This window comes from Onychomys torridus, chromosome 5 (assembly GCF_903995425.1).
Source record: "Onychomys torridus chromosome 5, mOncTor1.1, whole genome shotgun sequence".
NCBI classification, from domain to species: domain Eukaryota; kingdom Metazoa; phylum Chordata; class Mammalia; order Rodentia; family Cricetidae; genus Onychomys; species Onychomys torridus.
In genome coordinates this window covers 75854982-75874621 of record NC_050447.1, presented here as the reverse complement: position 1 = coordinate 75874621, position 19640 = coordinate 75854982, and the positions used below count along the sequence as shown (strand labels likewise).

The following is a 19640-nucleotide window of genomic DNA, read 5'->3' as shown; positions in this document are numbered from 1 at the left end:
GATGGGAATGGGGGGGAGGGGCTGGGGGGAAGACAGGGGCAGGGGAGGGAGGGGGGAGGACAGGGGAGCCCATGGCTGATATGTAAAATTAAAACACAAATATCCGTATAAAAAAATAAGATAAATACATTTTTAAAAAGAGTAATTAACATAAACCACATAAATTAACAAGCAGCGGTTATCTTATTCTTTCTGCAGTTCACCTGTTTGAGGTCAATGTCCTTAGAATTGACCCCAATAGGAAGATTAACTTTCAATTACCCTTCTTCTACCTACTGGGGATTTGCTGGATTCTGTGGACAACGACAAATGCATCAGACAGCCCGACTTTCACTGGATGGTTGGTGGAACTTATCTGGGTGACCAAGACAGGTATCTAGAAAAAAGGAAAGGCAGATTTCTGTGTATTAGACATGACTTGCACTCAGGCATCGGCGTGGAGTCATCCTGTTCAATGAATAAAATCAGAAACTGGAGATGAAAAACTAGAAAACAAACATGGATTATCACAGAAAGTAAATAGACAATGCCTTAGAATCACATCAGGTTAGTGTAATATATGAAATAAACTCACAAGAGCTTCTGGTCATGTGTTGGCAACTTGATATTGATAGAAATAGGTTCTCAAATATAATTGATACCATGAGCTATGAAATTATCACACACACATGTACACTATGACTAGTACTGGCTATAATTTCCATAACAAAATTCTTCTTTTATTATTTGTTTCATACATGGCTTTATTCTGCATTTAATTTTATGGAGTTTTTTAAACTCCTGTTTATAAATGGCCCTGTAAACATAGAGACCTACAAAAATAAGTATATTACATAGCATATGTTAGTCACATAATACATGACTGGTTAAGAGTATAGTTAAGTCAATCACGGACAATGCTTCTTATTCTAAGTGGCTGTTATGAAGGAAGGGTAACTGGAAAACTTCTGAGGCAGACAATATGGGATGTCTCAGGGAATCATAGCCTAAAATTGAATCTCAAGGAAGTTAAAGATCTGGATAGAGCACACACTTCTAATATTTTCAGCTGAAAGCCCAGGGCACACTGATTGTACACGAGCCAAGATTTGTCAACTCTGAATGAGCACTTCTTTGTGGCTGTTCTGGATTTAGGAAAGAGTCCACTGACTTTAATACCATTTTACATAAATAAAAACAGGAATGAGGCCATATTCAATAACTAATAGGGCAGGAAGTAAAAAGGAAAGGGCAAATGCACCAGAAAACTTTTAGTTAGGAGGAAATTGGGGGTCATCTGTAGATAATTCAATAACAACTCTATTTGAGGGGCCAGAGAAATGTCTTTTGAGGTAAAAGCATTTTTTTTTTGATGGCCTGAGTTTCATCTCTTGAACCCGTGTAAAAAGCCTGACACTGTAGCATAGATCTGCAATCCTACAGCAAGAAGGGGGAACCCAATGGAAAAATGAGAGACCTCGCCTCCAAAGAAGATGGAAAAAGAGAATAGGATCTTGGAAAGTTGCCAACTGAATTGTACATTTATGCTCACACACACACACACACACACACACACACACACACACACACACTCAGACTAATGTAAGATTTTTTTTAAAGGATATAGTTTATCTGATGTTACTGTATTTGTCAAAGTAAACAGGATAGCACTACATAGAAAGGGAGTTGATTTCCTATGACATCCTGAAACAGTAACAGGCTATTTTGGTAAACTTGAGAGATAATATTATTTCGGAACTTGGTGGAATCATGGTCAGAAATGACATTTCCCATTTACATTGTTTCAGTCATATTCTTCCATCCTTTAAGTGATAGTTGATTGTTGCAATTTTATAGCAGAATGCCCTGTTCATAACCAACATTAGGTGATATTTTATTTGGTAACTTAGAAACCAGTGCTGAGTATTAATCAATGTGTCATTTTTTTCATGGACATTATCAGAATTTGGATGTTACATGTCCCCCAAAGGACTATGTGTCATAGATTGGTCACGACGGTGGTGATATTGGGAAGTACTAGGACTTTGAGAAGACTAAAACCTAGTGGCAAGTTGTTAGGTATTTGTAACATTTTCTCCAAGGGAATTGTGAGATACATTCCTCTCCCCTTTTGCTGTCTTCTCCAGCACTGCTTTCTGGCATCTATATCAGAAACTCAAAGCAAAGATATTCATTCAATTCTCAATCCAAACCATTAATAGGAGACTAAGGACATTGCTAAACTGGTTAAGTGATTACTTAGCATGCATGAAGCCCTTGAAAGATTCAATTCTTAGTACTAGAGAGAAAGGGCACAGTGGTTCATGCTTGTAATCCATTATTGGGTAGATGGAGGCAGGAGGATTAGAAGGCAAAGGTTATAAAGGAGGTATATTTTTTTATTTGAGGGCATTCTGAACTACATAAAACTATCATAAAAATATAATCTCTAAAACAGGGAATCAAAATAACCTATTTTCCTTATATTCATGTTAGGTATTTTGTTATAGTAACAGAAAGCCAACATGTATTATAACATAGTAATATATTTGTTATATTATACATAATTTATTATGTGATATAATATATATATATATAATTTAATGTATGATATATTGTATTTTATTAGTATGTTATAATAATATAATATAATATATGATATGATATAATATAATATATTAGTATAGTTATATTAGTACCCAATCTTATACCGTAGGCTGTGAAATGCTAACATAAGTGGTATTTTAGATTACCAAGTTTAAGAAGACAAAAAAGATGGAAAAACATACAAGTAAAACCTCATTGCAAAATTACATTTTCATCATGTTTAGAATAAAAATTACAGTTTCGTTACTGGCACTGGCCACTTGTTTCCATTCTCCAGCACTGCGAGTTATGGGATTTGCTTCTTTCTCTCCCATTTTCAGGATGGAACTTACATAACCATCAACCAAAAGGCCTTGTTATGTTTTCATGCATGTTGTGTGTACACAACAGACTGTGTTTTCCAGGTCATGTGTCTTACTCTTGTGTCCTTCCAGCAATTTCATCTCCAGATTTCACATCCCAAATTTTCTACCTCTTTCTATCTCTTCCCATTCCCAAGCCTCCATCTCTTTCCTTTCTTTTACTTCTTTCCTTTATATTTTGTCTCTGTGCCTACCCTTCTTTCTCCTCCAGTGCTTTTGCCTGTGGTAGATTAGTGATACTCATGGGCTCAATTCAAGTTTTCTCCTGTCCAGGTTGCTTTCTGACTTGGTAGCAACATCTCACTCTGACTTTGAGGCTGGTCCAAAGCAAACACAAAGCCAAAAAGTGCCAGTGGACTTTTATTTCCTTTCCTGGTCCTTGTCACTGTCTGGAAAAGGTGTGTTCATTCATGACGTAATCAAGTTACAAGAAGGCTCTGTTGTTGTTGTCGGTGATTTCTCCCCAGAAGAGTTCATCCTTGACTAGCCAGTTGCTGGTCAGTTCCTGACACACAGGAATTGTACGTAATAACACATTTAAAATCAGAATGGCCCAATCCTGATCAGCAGAACCAAATTAATCATTGATATATGAGTAATAAGAATGGGATTGTTTCCAAATATCATATCCTGGAGTACTGTGGGTTACAAATTTTTTTTAAATTTTTTTTATTTCAAATTTTATTTTTTATACGGATATTTGTGTTTTAATTTTACACATAAGCCATGGGTTCCCCTGTCCTCCCTGCTCCAGCCTCTGACCCTGCCTTCCCCACAGCCTCTCGCTCCCATTCCCACCTCCTCCAGGGCAAAGACTCCCCTGTGGATTCAGCTCAACCTGGTGGATTCAGTACAGGTAGGTCCTGTCACCTCCTTCCAGGCTGAGCAAAGTGTCCCTGTGTAAGCTCCAGGTTCCAAACAGCCAGCTCATGCACTAAGGACAGGTCCTATTCCCACTGCCTGGGTGCCTCCCAAACAGTTCAAGCTATTCAGTTGTCTCAGTTATCCAGAGGGCCTGATCAAGTTGGGGGCTCCACAGCTTTTGGTTCATAATTCATAGATGTATTTACTAGGTTAAAATGAATTTGTACTAATGTAAGATGGGCCTCTATTTCAATATTCATAATGTTCTTATAAAAAGAAACTCATGTGAAAAAATAAGGACACATAAAGATGAAATTTGATATAAGGAGACACATCTGCTCAACTCTCACGCTGATTGGTGTGATCAGGACATCACACCCAGTCTAGAATATCTATAAAAACAATAACTGAGGCAATTATGAGATAAATATGATAAAATATTAATGCTTATGCTTTGGCTCTTATTTGACTGTCTTAAGATCCTAGGATCATGTAAAAAGCACAAGGAAATTAAATAAAGAGTTTGAAAATCTAAAAACAACAGAATGGGATTGATTTTAGCTATAAAAGGGGTGATCTGTTACACAGCCACACTCATACTGAACAATACATTCTCTATTAAAGATCAAATTGTTGATACAAAGCTTGGGTGTATGTACATAAGATGAAGTATCTCTTAAATTCTACTGAAAAGATTAGAATATTCCAGTAGAACATTACAAGCCTTTTAAGCCCTCAAACTTTTGTGTGTGTGTGTGTGTGTGTGTGTTTGTGTGTGTGTGATGTACACCTGTAGGGGCATGCATATGTGTTATGTACACCTGTAGGGCATGCATACATGTTATGTACACCTGTAGGGCATGCATATGTGTTATGTATACAGGTAGGGCATGTATATGTGTGATGTTCACCTGTAATGGCATGCATATGTGTGAAGTACACCTGTAGGGCATGCATATGTGTGATGTACACCTGTAGGGAATGCATATGTGTTATGTACACCCGTAGGGCATGCATATGTGTGATGTACACCTGTAGGGCATGCATATGTGTTATGTACACCTGTAGGGCATGCATATGTGTGATGTACACCTGGAGGGCATGCATATGTGTTATGTACACCCGTAGGGCATGCATATGTGTGATGTACACCTGTAGGGCATACATATGTGTGATGTACACCTGGAGGGTAGGGCATGCATATGTGGAGATATGAATAGCGCCTATTCTATCCCCTCCACTTTATTTCTTTTTTTTCAGTATGACCCAATTGGTAATAATTTATTTCATTGACATAGTCAAATCCCTTCAGGGTGCATATAATACTTGCAATAATTTTGTGTAAATATAGCATATAACACAATTAAAAAGTTGGTTCTTAGAGACAAGCTCTCTCACAGAACATGGAGCTAGCTGATGCAAAGCAAGTCTTCACAATTGTCTCTAGCTCCCACAGTGCTGTGGCCTCAGGTGCATGAAAAGCCACTCACAGATTATTAAGTGGGCATTGGGATTTTAAACTCAGCATCTCACGTTTGTTTATGAAGTGCTTTTACCATTGAACCATTTCTCCCATACCTGCTTTGACATTTTAAAGTTTCAAAAGTATTGTTACCAATGATTCAAACAAAATTATTAACTAAACATACTGCCTTTCTATACAAATGAAAAAGCTCCATTTTCAGTCAAAAGACATATTTTAGCATGCCACCAGTCTTAAAATATACATATTCTTGAAACTTTGATTTCTGAATACTCAGTGAGAAAGCCACTCTCTTCTGTGTATTTATCATGAGTCTTAATGCATTATGGGAATATGGAATAGAAAATAAATTTCTAAAATATATCTCCTACACAGAAATAGTTTACTTGAAAAGTTACAATGTTCTTGCTGTTTGATAAGAAAAGCCAGAATACACTCATTCATTCATCAGATATAAATTAACATATAGTGTATAGTGATGTGTTAACAAGAATTACTCAGAGAAGAAAGCAATAATCTTGTACTCACAGAGATTCCAATTCACAGGTTAGAGACACCAAATCAAGCAAAGAAGATAACATAGTTTTCCAGAAGGAGCTTGAGACTAAGGTATATTATAAAATAAGGTAAATAAATAGAGAGGGATTGGAGTCTGTAAGGAGGAGAGTTGGAGAAGGTGTCTCTAATATGACTTTACATCAAAAATTGAAAGAATGAAAAGAGTTTGGCATGTGGAACAGTTCTTGGTAGAGACCAGCAGATGTAAAGGGCTTGAGTGAGTTGCTTTTGGTGTTTTTAGTAAATAAAACATTACCTTTACTGCTGTAGCAGAGAAAGGAAGCAAGTGTGGGGGGGAGGCTGAGAGGTGCAGCTTGCAGGGGATACATTCCCCCCTGAGAAGTTATGGCTATGGCATTAGGTTATATTTCAAAAAGTTTAGAAAGATTTGGCTGGGTATCATCATAACGCACACCTGTAAATCCTTTACTTGAGAGGTCAAGGCAGGAGGAGTGAGAGTAAAGAGTAGCTTTGTTTTCATAAAACGACCTCCAAATGAAGCAAAATAAACAACAATAAAACGAACCAAACAAAATCCCGCTCTATAAATTAGTTTAAATTCAAAAACAAAACAAACGTACAGAAGAGATTAGGAGAGCTTTATGCAGAAGAAGCGAATTCCTTTATATTTATAAAATGAAAGGGAAATGCAGTGTCGGTCATGGAATCAAGGTTGTACAGGGCAAAGGGAGACAAAGGGGTTCATTGGAATGTTATCACAGCTGTCCAGGAGAGGCCATGATAGCTGGTTTACACTCAGTAGAGATTCCAAAGGATGAATCCTTGATGTATCTTATCCATCCCACTGTCAAGATGGACTTCACAAGGGAGTGAGAGAAGTGAGATTGAAGTTGGTACCAGGATATTATATTGTCCAGCTGCAGGGAGGTGGGTGCCATGCAGCACGTAAGAAGGGTGTCTCCAGACCATACAGAGAGCAATGGAAGCCTTGAAGAACAGGAAGGTAAGGTATAGAGGTTGAGCCAAAGAGAATGGGAGAGGGACAGTCAGTTTACAGCATTACCACTGACTTCTTATGATCTCCTTTAAGATGTCACGGGCTGGAAAATGCTAGGAGCTCTTACATTCTGATGTTTGGTTCTGATTAAATATTAAAATGAAAATGTACAAGGATCTTTGAATTTCCTACATTTTCCTAGAAGCCACCCAAGCCTTTTGATAAAGTAATTACTATCCAAGTTTTGAAATGCTGCTTTTGCCAATTGAATTAAATACCTATTATCCCCAGAGATTAACGAAGACAAGACAGCCTTCTCAGGTGTTTCATATTGAAATAAGTGCCTCTCTGCCTGGTATCTACATAGCCTTTCTTCTCTGCCTTCTTTGGGTTTATTTTTTTTACCCATAAATACCAAGGACTATGACTATGACTATGACTATGAGTGTGGCCGAGCTCACTGACAGCAGAAAAGAACAGCGTGCAGATTTCCTTGTTGCCTTGCTGATATAAAATTGGTGAACATTAATATCTATCAGAGGGAGATACTGTTAAAAACTACATATAAAATGAACAGCTTTTCCCTAACAATAGTGAAGCAATTCTCTCTCTCTCTCTCTCTCTCTCTCTCTCTCTCTCTCTCTCTCTCTCACACACACACACACACACACACACACACACACACACGTGTGTGTATAAGTAAACTGTTTCAATTATTGTACACAATTTTCAAAGAATATATTTTATTGTCATGATACTCTGTAACCTACAGTGAAAATATGAGGTATCTAAGTTCGTAAATCCACAACAAAATAAGTTGTCAAAAGTCGCAGTCTTTCATAACTTATGGAAACTTATGTATTCTTAACCCTTTCTATATACAAACTTTTAGTATTCTAAAAAATATCTCTTGGGTCAGTCATCTTAGGGCAACAACAACAAACTATGAAATCTTAACCTGAAGTATTTTATCTTATATAGAAATGTATCTCCATTGTCATGATGTGTCTATATAGCTGTTATTTAATGATTGAAATAAACCAAATTGGAAATGGGCCTCTGTGTGACATGAAGTATAAATTCCTGAGAAGTGGTTTTGCAAGTACATAATTCCACACAATAGACAGGAAGGATGCATTAGCGCCAGTCAAAATGTGTTTTCATTTTTGCTCATCCAAGCAGTCATAAATCCTCTTTCTTTACAACTTGTTTAATTATATTCTCAATGCCAAGAGTTTATTATTTGAACCAAGATTTCCTATGGAAGATATATTGGGACAAATTAAGAAGGGAAGCAGGCTGACATTTGACAAAGTTATGGCAGAAAAATTAGGGCTGAGCAATGCTGGGGCAGAATATCCTGGCCATAGGAAAATGAGTCAAAGATAAAATCCATTTTGTTTTCTGTATTATAATGTCATTCTTCTGGATACAGAGGCCCTGAACTGTGTTCACAAGCTGGGCTTTTATTGAGGTCTCAGTATCACGGAGATAGCACAGAACTCTAGAATCAGAGGTGATGGAACTTTACTTTTCCTGTTCTTTGTTCTGCCCTGAAAGGCTTGCCGAAACGTTCATTTGTTTTCATTATGGATGCTGCTATCTGTCTAATGGGCTGCACAGTGTCTCAGCCAGAGCTTGACTGTAGAGGGTGTGTTCTGAAGGATGACTATCAGAACTGAAAAGAATGACTGTAAACTCAATTTTGTCCATTTGTTAATCAGCAATATGGTGTCTAGTCACTTAGTATCAGAAACAACAACAAAAAGGTCCAAAAGAAACAAGAGCTTTCTATTTTAACATTTTATGTATATGAACCTTTAACTTTCTACCTAATCTTCCTGGAATGACAGATCAAATTTATTTGTCCTATGTTATTCAGTAGGAAAGCTAATAAACATGAATGTGCACACACACACACACACACACACACACACACACACACACCTTCAAACTCTCTTTGCTATTAACAAAATAATGCATGAAGTAAAAAAAATATGGATGTCAAATTGCCTATAACTATATTTGAATAGAAGATATTTATTTTAAGTTTTACATTAAAATCCTTCTGATTTCCTGGATATTGTGAATGATCTACAGGAATGATTTCATTCCTTTTAACTCACAGTTATTGAAATCATCAATAAACTTGACCACGTGAAAGGAAAATAAAGTATAATTCAAAAGGGAATTTGTAGCACAGCAGAGGCTGGGGCAGAAAGTGTGTAGATGTGAGTTGGGCTGGAGCTACATACAGCAAGCCACCAAACAGAGCCAAAGCAACCAAACAAGTAATGTACCAAGCCATAGCCATATTCTGTCTAAAAATTCTAAAATACGTAAACAATTGAGGCTGATAAATAAAATCAACCTCCTTAGTGGAAGTGGGGCTTGAGACTTTATTTCTACACAAGTTAATATGGACCTGGGATGAGAAAGAAGACATTATGAAGAGAAAATCTGATGTGCACATTTTCTTCTACTTTGCAATATGGAAATCCATGCCCAGTGCTTTTGGGCCTTCAGTCACCTCGAGAGAAACACACATGATAGTTTTAATTTGAAATGTTCTAATATTTAAATGTTGGCAACACACCATGCATTCTTTACACACCATGAAATTCATACGTAACTGGTGTAACCTCTGATTTAAAGGTTGTTTGCTACAGAATTGACAAGTCAGTGATAAAACTTCATGCAAAAGAAGACACATATGACAAAGTGTTTGGCCTGAGTCAGGACACTCACTCCTAAGGTGAGGATTCCATTTGGGAAGAAAGCCAGATAAAGGATCTTGCTGAAACATGGCCTGCGAGTAAAGCAGATAGAGATGAAGGAAACTCTACACCTCACACTTTGAGGGAAGAGTTGAAATGACTCAGGACTTTAACCACAAGCTCATGAGCTCTTTGGTTATGGAACATCAGACCAGGGAGAGTAGATATGGATTGATAATTGGCAAGAAAGAAAATACCCTAGGTAACATATCCTATTCATCATAAAACATTATAAGGAAGGCACAAATAAGCAAAACAAGTGTGCACACGCAAACACACACATACACACACACTCACACACACACACACACACACACACAGAGAGAGAGAGAGAGAGAGAGAGAGAGAGAGAGAGAGAGAGAGAGAGAATCAGCAGGCTCTTATAAATGACTTGAGAACAACATAACCAGCTAGATGCAGGACCAGCTCTACAAATTACTTGGTTCTAAATGATTTTCTCCACAGCATTGATTTTTTTCCTACTTTGCTATTTTTATTTCATTATTTACTTTACCCACAGCATTTGTTATCAGAAAATAATCAAGGGAGAGCTATTCAATTTGTCACTTTCTTACATTTGGAGGGGAAACAGAAATTTAAAACATTAGGGGCTTTTCTATATGGATAACTAAAAATATATATCCAAATATATGAATGATAGGATCCAAACAAACAATGGAAATACAATTTGCATATATTTAAAACTCGGAGAATCATCTGTATCAACATTTCCTTATAAATATTTCTTAAATGTTTCATCAGCATTTTTCCTTCCTTGTTTTCCAAACATTGATCTATATCTATATCCATACACAAACATACTCTCTTTATATATATATTATATACCATATATATTACATGAATTATATGTATATATCACTTTTCTACTTACATATTTATAAAGTTTGCTAGTCATTATATATATAGATATAGATATAGATATAGATATATGTATGTATATGATACATATTATACTTGCACAGGTGAACATTCTTATTCATATAGCAACAAGCATAGAAGACACTTACTCTATACATAACAGATAACAGTCTCACTATTGAGTCTTTTTTGGCTCTTCTATCTTTTCCTCATAAATTCTGCAATTCAACAACTGTTCATCCTTCAGATTTCCAGGCTATAACTATGCATGAAGGGTCATTATAGCTTAACTAAGAGGAATAGTCCTCAAAAACAATTAATTGCATCAGGGATCTACTGAAACCCACAACTGGATGGCCTCGGTGACTATTAACTATGCTCTTCACCAAAGAAATAGTTAAAGCCACACTGAGGAATATCAGTTTTAAATATTTTAATGGTAGGATAGACGGAAAGTGATTTCACTTAATAAATAGCCACATTTTCCATAGTGAACCTCCTCTAAGATTTGCTGTTGACGGGAACTATTGTGATAGGCTGCTTCCTATGCTGTGTGGGTATGTTATCTGCAATGCCCCTGTACATGTGTCTGGCTTTTTAATTGCATTAAAATAACCCAATGGCCATATATGAGGAAAAAGTGTCTTCCAGTGTCTAAGGCAAAGGATCTACTGATACCCAGTTTCCATTAGATATGGCTAAAAGACAACTGTTCTAAGAAGTCAAGGCTCACCTGCCGCTCACAAGCCTCAACTCTGAATAAGCTTGCCCCTGAGAGAGTGAAGGATCTGTCCAGCCCTCAGTGCCAAACCAAGAAAGTAAATGTTCCCTAAAGGAAGATAACATTACAATCCTAAACATATCTCTTAGTATCATGTAAATAAGGTCCAGTATTTTATTAGAAATTACGGTGTATGCAAGGAGACGTGATTGATGAATGAAAATCTAGAGGAAATAGAAAGAGGGATAAATATACAAAAGGTTTCATAAGACACTGGAGTGAGTACAAACTGTGAGAGGGTTATCTCTGAAAAAGGATAGAAAGGCAAATAACAACAAGCAAAGGACCTCTGTGAACTCACAGGACAGAGTAGAGATGTGTTTCCCCAGTCTGGGAAGTCATGTAATATTGAACTGTTTGTCAGCTTTGAAGCCCCCATGACAAAGCAGGAAAACCACATTGAAAAAATTTTCTTTGACTAAAATGGATAAATATGAATATCACTCTGAAATGCCAACTAAGAACAGAGAAGGAACAGAAGAATTAGCTTGAACTCTGCAAAGTGAGACAGTCCTTAAGAACAGTGTAAGGCCTCCCACGGGGAGTCAGCAGAGCCTGGTACATTCAGTTGAAACAGTTCCAAGCCCCACCCCTTGCACCAAGGCTGCACAAGGTGTTCTCCCATAGGCAGTGGGCTGCAGAAAGCCTGCTGATGCACCGGGGATGGATCCTGATCCTGCCAGGGGACCCCTTAAACAAATCAAGAGACACTACTGTCTCGCTTAGGCAGAGGGCCTAGTCTACTCCCTTGGAGGCTCCACAGCTGTTGGTCTAAAGTTCATGTTGACTCCCCATGGGAGGCCTTACCCTGTAGAAGGAGGGAATGGCAGGTGGGTTAGGGAAGGAAGGCCGGGAGGCGGGAGGAGGGGAGGGAGGAGGATCTATGGTTGGTATATAAAAAATGAACAAAGAATTTCTTAATTAAAAAAACAGTGTAAATAATGATGGCAATTTTGATCATAACCACTAGAAAATGAAGCCAGAATAAGAATGCAAGTATCTGTTTTGACACTGTTGACAGTGGGTAAGATGGAAGGCATCAGACTTACTGACCCTGATCTTTCCAGAAACAGTTTAAACCAACAGAGATAATTAAAACAATTGAAAACTGCTGCTCCTAGATGTTACACTGACATCCCAGAAAATTCTTTAGGGTACAATAAACCCTGGTACAAATGAGGCCTCTAAGGACTATTCTCAGGGAACTATTTCTAGCTTCCAGGGAAGATGACATAAGAATACAGGGGGTAATGATATCTAAACCTAGCACTGGACAAAGCAATTTAGATCAGAACACATCCCATATCATTCTCCAACTGCAGAGTTCCCCAAGGAAATAAAGTTCTATGTGGAAAATCTTTTCCAAAGAAGGAAAACAACAAACATAGTTGGTAACTTTTAAAAAGTTATTTTATTTAGTTTAAGTTTTATGATGTTCACTTTATGGTATATATAGATTGCAGGGGTGGTGACCACACTGAATTCTTTCTTTATTATACACAACCTTTTGACAATCAGGGATTCTTTATCAAAAGAAATGACAATCCTCAGATTGAAGGGAAGATTTGGATCTGTATTACAACTACCCATTAACTATGGGTTAACCATGCCCACTAATAATTTACATTGTCAGAATTACTCTTGAAACTACCAACTGCCTTAAAAATTACATCTGCTGTTCTTGTTACTTTCTTTGTATATCCTTCATCTAGTAGACTTTCATTATACTGTCAGCAGAGTTTGGAATCAAATGCATTATTATTCTAGTCTAAACATTCCGCAGAACTTAAGGCTACAATTTAGTAAATTTCATTTGTCAGCTTGTTAATATGAAACAAGATACAATTTAAGTTCCCTTGTTCAGTTGGTCAGTAAGGTCCTAATAATTTTAAATCTACTTAAATCTAAATCTATCAGATTTTAATGAACGTTAGCTGGAAAAAATTATAGAAGTTACTTTGCTGGCACTCTTAATACTAAATCTCCCATTTTCATGTCAACTAATATTTGGGGATCAACATAAAATAAGAAATCAACAAGCCATCCACCACCAAACCTAAAAATATAAATAATTATAGAGAGATGAAAAATCTTTTTAAAGTCAGCATTTTTTTTTCTTAGCTCTTTCCTTTTTTTTTTTTTTTTTTTTTTTTTGAGACAGGGTTTCTCTGTGTAGCTTGCACCTTTCCTGGAACTCACTTGGTAGACCAGCCTAGACTCAAACTCACAGAGATCCACCTGTCGTGTGCCACCACTACCCAGCTAGCTCTTTCTTATAATACTATAAATATTCTATAATTTCATAAATTTTGTGGTCATAATGACAATATCAGAATATAAAACAAAATAAAAAACAAATTTTAGCCTGTAGCCCTTGGCAAAGAAATGAATTTTAAAAAAGTTTTCTCTATTCAGAAAAAGAAACCAGTAAGTAAGAAAATGATTTTCCATTTGCCATTCATGACTACAATATCTTGACATTCAAAGGAAAGGCCATGGTCACCCAAAGAACCATCTTCAACTTGTCACTTACTTCTTTGTATCCAAAGATAATGCGTCCATCCATGAGGAGTGTTGCTTGGAATGTGAAGCTCCCCAGGTTGTAATTATCTTGCAGGTGGACATGGTCCCACTGAACAACAAGTGCTGTGCCTGTATTCCAACAGAAGAAAGAAGAAATGCCATAAGAAAAATATATGCCTCAATTCTGGAAGAATACTCACAGACACCTTTATCTAGATGTCAGATTGGGTCATTATGCCATTTCAACTTTATATGGATAACTGGGATTCTATTACTAAAATAGCATTTGGGATATGTGTGTGTGTGTGTGTGTGTGTGTGTGTGTGTGTGTGTGTGTGTGTGTGTGTGTGTGTGTGTGTGTGTGTGTGTGAGAGAGAGAGAGAGAGAGAGAGAGAGAGAGAGAGAGAGATTCCTGCCCAGTATGGTGGAATTTAATTTCATTAATCTGAATGGCTATTATCTGCTAAAAACCTGACCATAGCCTTGAGGCAGTGTATTAGGATATTATCTGCTTAGATTTCAATGAGCCACTTTCTAAACAGCATGGCAGATTGAATGGATTTCAAATACTTTTGACAAATGCTAAGAAAGAACACCTTCCCAAAAGCTGAACTCACATATAAAGAAAGAACTATGTCTTTTCAAACTCACAATTTACTCTTCTAAGTGAAGAGATTGCTTCTTCTTCTTCTTTTCTTTTCTTTTTTTTTTTTGAGATTCATTTATTTATTATGTATACAGTATTCTGTGTGCATGTACACCCACAGACCAGAAGAGGGCGCCAGATCCCATTACGGATGGTTGTGAGCCACCATGTGGTTTCTGGGAATTGAACTCAGGACCTCTGGAAGAACAAGCAGTGCTCTTAACCTCTGAGCCATCTCTCCAGCCCGAAGAGATTGCTTTTACAGTTAATGGGTCTTCTCTCTTACATGAACTATGTCTGTGTTTACATGTTTGTTGCTTTGCTTTTAGGAGACCAGAGAGAAGCTTATAGGGTCCTGGGCTGACTTTTGAAGCCCCCTTGGAAAGATATAGGCTGAAGCTGCTCTGGTGTACATCTTACTCTGGTGCCTCAACCTTCTTGTCTTTATATGAAACTACTCAAGCACAATGCAAATTTAAACAGTGTTAAATACTCAGGCCACAAATGAGAATTCACGTTTTGGTTTCATTGACATTGTGCATTCTTTAAGAAGACGATGAGTAACTATGACCCTTGCTTAGCTCTAAATAACATATTATATATAATGTTTATAACACACACTTACATGTGCTCTTATACACACACACACACACACACACACACACACATACACACATACACACATACACACACACACACACATACACACACACACACACACACACACACACACACACACACACACATACACACACACATACACACAGAGATACACACTCCCACCCAGTATCTAGCACAGGAATGGCATTATAGAAAGCCTTTTACATCAGGACTCTCAAGAGTGATACTTGAACCATCCATATCAGCACCACTTCAGGCTTATTTTGAAATACAGATTTATAATAATATAATTCTTTACTGATTCTTTGGGAATCCCACATTATGCACCACAATACCATTCATTTCCCACTCCCTCTATATCTGCCCCTCACCACTGCAGCATTCCCCCCCAAAAAAAATCCCCTCCAAAAATTAATTAAAAACAAAACATGCTCCTGGGATGTGGTCTCTCCAATACCCTTAAGACCTGAGGTGCACATATATCACTCTTTGCTGGGACTTGGATTTTGGGACAGTCTCCAGGACAGAAGAACAGTGTGGGACTGTGCCTCACCTTTTCCAGGACCCTGTGACAATTCCTCTGTTCTGCCTTGTAAGTTTTCCTTTCTTTTTTTTCTTTCTTTTTTTTTTTTTTTTTGTTTTTTTTCTTTTTGTTTTTTTTGAGACAGGCGTTCTCTGTGTAGCTTTGTGCCTTTCCTGGGACTCACTTGGTAGCCCAGCCTGGCCTTGAACTCACAGAGATCCACCTGGCTCTGCTTCCCGAGTGCTGGGATTAAAGGCATGTGCCACCACCGCCTGGGGAGTTTTCCTTTCTTAATAAATCCCTTTGCCCTTTAAGCAGACTTCATGGATTGATTTCTCACCTTACTGCCCACCTCAGGGATGGGCAGAGCCAGCTCTCCTATGCCCGTGCCATCAGGGCCAGCTCTCTCACACCTGTGGTTGTATATGAAATTCTAAACAATCTTATTAAATAAGAAACACAGGGCCAAATATAAAGTTAAAAGCCCAAGAGATCAGAGCACTAGCAAAGAGCCAAAACCACCTTATCTTACCACCTGGCTGCCTTCACTTCCCAGAGAGAGAGAGAGAGAGAGAGAGAGAGAGAGAGAGAGAGAGAGAGAGACCTTCTTCCTGTGTGACTTGTCTTTTTATTGCCTTTCTGTTCTGACTTCTCACTGGCTCTAAACTCAACCATATGACTTCCTCGTCACTGCCGGTCTATACAGACTTTCAGGTCTCTATGGTTTGTACTAGGACTAAAGGTTCAGGTCACCATTCTTGGCTGTGTCCTTGACTACACAGAGACTCTGTCTGCCATGTGATTGGATGAAGAGCATGGGCTACCACCACCTGAATTCTGTTCCTGGCTTGCTAATGACCTCTGACCTCCAGGCAAACTTTGTTTATTAACATACAAATAAAATCACATGTCAGCACAATTAAAATATCATGTGGTGATGGGTGGGGCCATCTTGCAGCAGAGTGGTCAGCTCTCCATGATGGGTAGAGCCAGCTCTCCTGCTGCAATGTTCAGCAAGGGCTAGGACCAGCTATCCAAGGGGCAGGGCTTGCTCAGCATGGCCCTCAGATTTTAACACACATGATTCCTGTGACCCCCCCTCTGGTAATATGTGCCATGGACATCAACACAGATCTCAGCTGCAGCAGGAGCTATGGACCCAGGCATAGCCCTCTTCAGCAGCTTGGGCCCAGACTTCACCATGGCCCTGATGGCAGCACAGGCCACCCAGACCAGTATGGCTCTAGGGGCAGCATAGCCCTAGGATAACAAAATGGTATCAAGCGGCTAACCAGACCTAGGGCATCTGCATGGCCCTCAGTGGCAACAGGAGACACAGACACCAACTCACACCATGGCTGCTATAGCGCCACAGACCCAGACATGGTTCTTGGCATCAGCCCCATCTTGGATGACACCATGGTCCCATAGTGGAAGTACAGGCCACTCAGATCGACATGGTCCTATTATCCAGTCAACAGAATTGATTCTCTGAAGTGAGAAGTTGAAACTGTATGTATTTTCCCCAATATTACTCTAGAGATTCCAATGCATATGAAAGTTTTGAGACCCAGGCAAATCCTCATGGGAAGATGGAAACCCCAATAAAATGGTTTCATAAGTCACAGAGCATTTGACCATTCAACTTCAGAGCTGGATTCTAAACCCACAAGTCTGGTTCAACAGCTCCTGTGCTTCCAATTGTACCATCCAGCTACCCATTTAGAGCCAGGTCATTATCTCCCTGTCAGTGATTTTAAACTGTTTGGTTGCTTGGATGTTTTTCAAAGTTTGCTGTACATTAGAATCACCTGGAGATGGCCCTGAGACCCTTCCCTATGGTTTCTGATGCATGGTCTGGACTAGGGCTGACGGTCTGTTTGGGTCATTTGTTTTGCAGTACTGAGCACTGAATTTAGGTCACTGTACATGCTATGCAGCCACTCCACTGAGCCAGACCTCTTTATTTCTTGTTTTGAAATGAGGTCTTGTTGTGCTTCTTAGGGTAGCCTTGAACTTACTCTGCATCCCTGGTAGGTTATGATCTCAGCCTCCCCAGCCCTGATGGTAGGATTACAATCTTGGGTTGCCAGGTAGGGCAATAGTCTGTCTATCTAGCACATTCCCAGGGGATGCTGATGCCTTTGAGGACTCATGACCATTTACTTCTGTACCATCCCAACCTCCCTTCTCAGACGGTGCCTTATTACTCTGTGTGTTGGGCTCAGCCTCCATTGTCCAGGGCTTGAACTGCCTGGACAGAGCTTCTCTCTTTCCTCTACCTCATCCCCAAGGCTTGAGGTCCACACAGCCCCTAAGCTGTCTAGCAGGGCCTACAGGGGTGGAGGCAAGAGCCAAGCCAGTGGTAATGACAGTCATATCATCAGGAGACTTTGGCTTGATAAGGAGGCCTAGTTTGATAGACATGAGTAGAATGGTGAGTAGGAATGGGGACAAGATGGCCAGGGAGCAGCCAGTGAAGGCCACACATACAATTCTTGTCTCTGGGAATGAGAGAAGAGGTGGTATTTTAATTAGAGTCTGTTTTAGAGAAATTAATTCCAAGACAAAAATACCAAAATAAAACTATGTAACATAGAAAGTGCAAACTCAGAGGCCTGTGGACGAATTGTCTGGGAGCAGAGGTGGGTGACAAGGTAAGAAATGGGCAGCAGTATAGGAGTCAAAATCCTTCCTTCAAGTCCCTTTGAGGACCATTTTCCTTCAATCCACTACATTCCTCTCCCTGGCCCCCAAAGCCTTGTGGCTATATCATAATGCAAAAATGCATTCAGTGCACCTTCAAAAGTCCCCACAGTCTCATGTAATAGTCTCAAACTAATTTAAAGGCCCAAAGTTCAAAGTCTCTTCTGAGATTCAGGCAATCTCTAAACTGTAATCTCCTGTAAAATCAAAATCAAAAAGCAGATCACATACTTCCAACAAATAATAGCATAGGATCTACATTACCATTCCAAAGCATAGGGAAGAGAGCATAGTGAGGAAATACTGGGCCAAAGCAAAACTGAAAAACAGCTGGGCAAACTCCAAACTCGGCATCTCCATGTCTGATGTCAGAATGCTCTTCAGATCTCCAAATCTATTCAGTTTTGTCGACTGCAACACACTTCTTTCTCTTGTATTGGTTCCACTTCCTGTTAGCAGCTCTCCTAAGTAGGTGTCACCCGGCTCTGACATTTCCAATATCTTAGAGCCTCCAAGGCAATCCAGGCTTCAACTTCACAACTTCACACAATGGCCTCTCTAGTCCTCCATTCAGGGACACCAATGACACATGCCTGGCCTCAGCATCTTTCTTAACAGCAGAGGTAAACTGCACAGACCCTCTCTTCTATCTTTAACTGTAAAGTCAGAATCACCTAGCCAAAGCTGCCATATTCTACTGCTTTCTGAGGCTGAAACATGGCCCCTTTGTTCAAGTACATCTTCATGAGATTTTTGTTTTTGATGGTAACTTTCACAACCTAAGTTGGCTTTCCTTGAACTTGCTTTTAGTCCAGGCTGGCCTCAAACTCAGAGATTCTCTAGCTTTTTCTTTCCCAGTGTTAGAATTAAAGGCACACACCAGCATACTCTGTTCTAAGCTCTTCTTTAATTCCTTTTCACAAGTTGGAAATTTAGTTGGGTGGAATCTTACCCTGAGGTCACTACTTCCTTTAATCCATTTCTTAATCTGTTTAGCTCCTTGAAAACAGGACTTAACTCCATTTCACTTCCTGGTGCTCCCTTTCTCGTCAGATTTTTTTTTGAAATTTACATTTTCTCAGCTTGCTCCTTTTCATTATAAATCTTCATTAGAGTTACTACTAATAACTACACAACAGTTTATACTAGGTTGTTTTGAAATTTCCTCTGTCAACGGAATTAATTCAAACTTCATTTTAGCCTCAGACAAACTTTTCAGATAAGGACAAACAGCAGGCACTTTTTTCAGTAAAGTATCACAAGAATGATCTCTAGGTCGCATATTAATATTCTTCTCCTCTGAAACCTCTAGAGCCAGGCACCCACAGTTTAAATCACACTCAACACCACTGTCTTCCATGTTCCTACTAGGA

At 38.8% G+C, this 19640-nt stretch overlaps 1 protein-coding gene across 5 annotated transcripts in view; it reads right to left on the bottom strand.

Moving 5' to 3' along the window:
• Plxdc2 (plexin domain containing 2) overlaps nucleotides 1-19640 on the bottom strand; it is a 410802-nt gene that overhangs the window by 105227 nt on the left and 285935 nt on the right. For all 5 annotated transcript variants that reach the window (XM_036187497.1, XM_036187498.1, XM_036187496.1 and 2 more), the window contains 2 exons: nucleotides 13782-13900; nucleotides 277-376 (listed from right to left, as the gene is read on the bottom strand). In XM_036187497.1, coding sequence (XP_036043390.1) covers nucleotides 277-376; nucleotides 13782-13900 — 219 coding nt within the window. The remainder of the gene's footprint in view (nucleotides 1-276; nucleotides 377-13781; nucleotides 13901-19640) is intronic.